Raw genomic sequence first — 2,341 nt, forward strand, 5'->3', positions numbered from 1 at the left:
ATAATGAGTTCAAGGCCAGCCTGAACTACTTAGTGAAACCTTGTTTCTGGGGCTGGGGATTTAGCTCAGTGGTTCTGCCATCTGCCTTGCAAGTGCAAGGTCCTGAGTTCTATCCCTGGTACGTATACACACACACACACACACACACACACACATACATGAAAGAAAAGAAAAAGAAAAAGAAAAAAGATACCTTGTCTCAAAAAACAAAACAACATACAACTTCAGGACTGGGGTTGCAGGGCTTGAACAGCCTTGCTCTAGGAACTAATCTGGGGTCAGTGGCTTCAAATGAAGTACTGGTTACGAATCCCCAGGGAGCTGCCACCCACCTGCCATGGTGGAAACTGGAGAGCTGGCAGGCCTTGAAGAGCCACTGGGCCATGCTGCCTAGCTTCCCACCTCTGCCCACCTGGCCCTGGCACAGCTGCAGCACAGCAGGGAGTAGCTCCTCAGCAATGGGGACCCATCCCCATCCTTCATCTCAGGGCTGCTGTCTGGGACAAAGGCTACAGTGCACTGAGGTCACTGCTCCTCTCGCTTTTGGCATTTGGGTAAGTCCAGAGCCTGGTGCTTCAGAGATGGCTGTTGTGAACTGGGCCCTTGGGGAGTATCCACTGTAGGGGAGAAGGCAGATATTTAAAATGAAGTAGACTTTTGTGCCATAGTGAGTGCTAGGAAGGGAACAGAACAGGATTGAAGGCACGCCTGTAGTCTCAACACTTGGGAGGCTGAGGCAGAAGGGTTGCCTCAAGTTTGAGGCCAGCCTGGGCTACATAGTGAGTTTAAGGCCAGCCTAAACTACATAGTGAGATCCTGTCTCAAAGCAAACAAACGCATGCGCGCGCACACACACACACACACACACACACACACACCCACACACCCCAACACACCAACAAACCAATGCACACACACACACACACACACACACACACACACACACACCAACTAACCAACCAACCAACCAAAATAACAGGTCCCAGAGACTGTTTCAGCTCAGTGACTGGGCTCCAGGTCTCTTGGGGGTGATGTCTGTCTTCGCAGTTCAGGGGGCAAGCCGGGGCGGGCTGGAGATGGGGAGGGGCCCCTTGCCTCCCTCAGGTGCTCCAAGGGATGAGAGTCCAAGGAGACAGTGTCCCAGAGACTGGAGTCCGCGGGGGTGGGGTAGGGTGGTGGTGGTCTGGGGTTGCCCCTGGTGGCCAGTCCGGGTCACTGCAGAGGAGAGCCCACTGCTGGAGACTGTCCTGGTCTAGGCTCGGAATTGGTGGCCCACCGGCCCCTCTCTGCTCCAAGCACCAGAATGCCTCCCACAGGGCCACTTCCCACCTCCACACACAGGTGCTTTAGCAGCTCTGGCCCCAGAAAGACCCACTGTCTTCCTTGGCCTGGCGCACGCTCTGCCTGGCGCACTACCCAGACCAGCTTGCCAGGGCTAGCCAGGCCACCTCTCGCTCCGCCCTCTGTCCAGGTGGTCCTGGGCAGCATCTGCATGGGGGAGAGCGGAACCCACCCTGTGCCCTCCACACCCTCGGGAGCAAGAGGAGAGGGGGTTCCAGCCCCAGCTAGTTTTAGCGGGGGTGGGGGTGGGGAAGTCGGGCACAGAGAAGGCTGAGAGGCAGACCGCAGGCATGTTCCAGCCTGCCCTTCCCAGCCCACTTGCCGAGCTGGCAGTCAGCAAGGAAGGAGGGCCTCTGGTTAAACCGCTCAGTACACAGTGTCAAGTGGCTCGGCTTGGTGGGAGGGAGCAGCAGCCTGCTCTACCCGTCCCCTTAGCAGCTTCAGCTTCGAGAAGCAGCACTCCCAGGAGGGTCATCGGGCAGAGGCTGGGGCAGGAGCAGCACAGAGAGGACAGAGCTACTGGGGCAGATCCCTCCGTGGATAACTGGAAGCCAAGCCCAGCAAACCTAAGTGGTGGCGGGGTCCCCTGGTGGGGTGGGGCCTCCAAGCCAGCGGGGAACCACTGGATTGGGCAGGGCAGCAGCGTCTAGGGGGCTGCAGGCACCTGCAATTTCCGGATGGATCCTGGCAGGCAAGAGCCCAGTGCGCAAGACCTGGCCCAGGCTCAGCAGGAGCTGCGGTGGGTAGAGCTGGGCTCAGAGGCCCCTGGACCCAGGAGAGAGAGGCCCAGTACTCCCCAGAGCTGGGGCCGCCTGCTCCAGGCGGTGTGGTGCGGTTCCCCGGGCCTGGTGATGCAACTGCTGCGACAAGGGGCCAGCGTGGAGGAGAGGTGAGACGAGTCCCCACTTCTGGGTTGCTGGGATCCCCGCTCTGGGCTGACAGGATCCGGTCTGGGTCCCAGGACCGTCCACACCCGCGCCCGACGCCGCGCTCCCCCACA

At 59.4% G+C, this 2,341-nt stretch overlaps 1 protein-coding gene across 1 annotated transcript; it reads left to right on the forward strand.

The window, feature by feature from the left end:
- Window positions 1-928: 928 nt before the first annotated feature.
- On the forward strand, window positions 929-2,325 carry Ankrd65 (ankyrin repeat domain 65). The gene has a single exon (XM_010627707.2). The coding sequence runs from the start codon at window positions 2,019-2,021 to the stop codon at window positions 2,232-2,234; it is 216 nt and encodes a 71-aa protein (XP_010626009.1). The 5' UTR covers window positions 929-2,018; the 3' UTR covers window positions 2,235-2,325.
- Window positions 2,326-2,341: the final 16 nt, after the last annotated feature.

Source organism: Fukomys damarensis, unplaced genomic scaffold (genome assembly GCF_012274545.1).
Source record: "Fukomys damarensis isolate Sample0158 unplaced genomic scaffold, DMR_v1.0_HiC HiC_scaffold_23, whole genome shotgun sequence".
NCBI classification, from domain to species: domain Eukaryota; kingdom Metazoa; phylum Chordata; class Mammalia; order Rodentia; family Bathyergidae; genus Fukomys; species Fukomys damarensis.

Bases quoted from the DNA above. Each gene is read 5' to 3' on its own strand.
- Ankrd65 (XM_010627707.2), top strand. From the start codon at position 2,019: ATGGATCCTGGCAGGCAAGAGCCCAGTGCGCAAGACCTGGCCCAGGCT.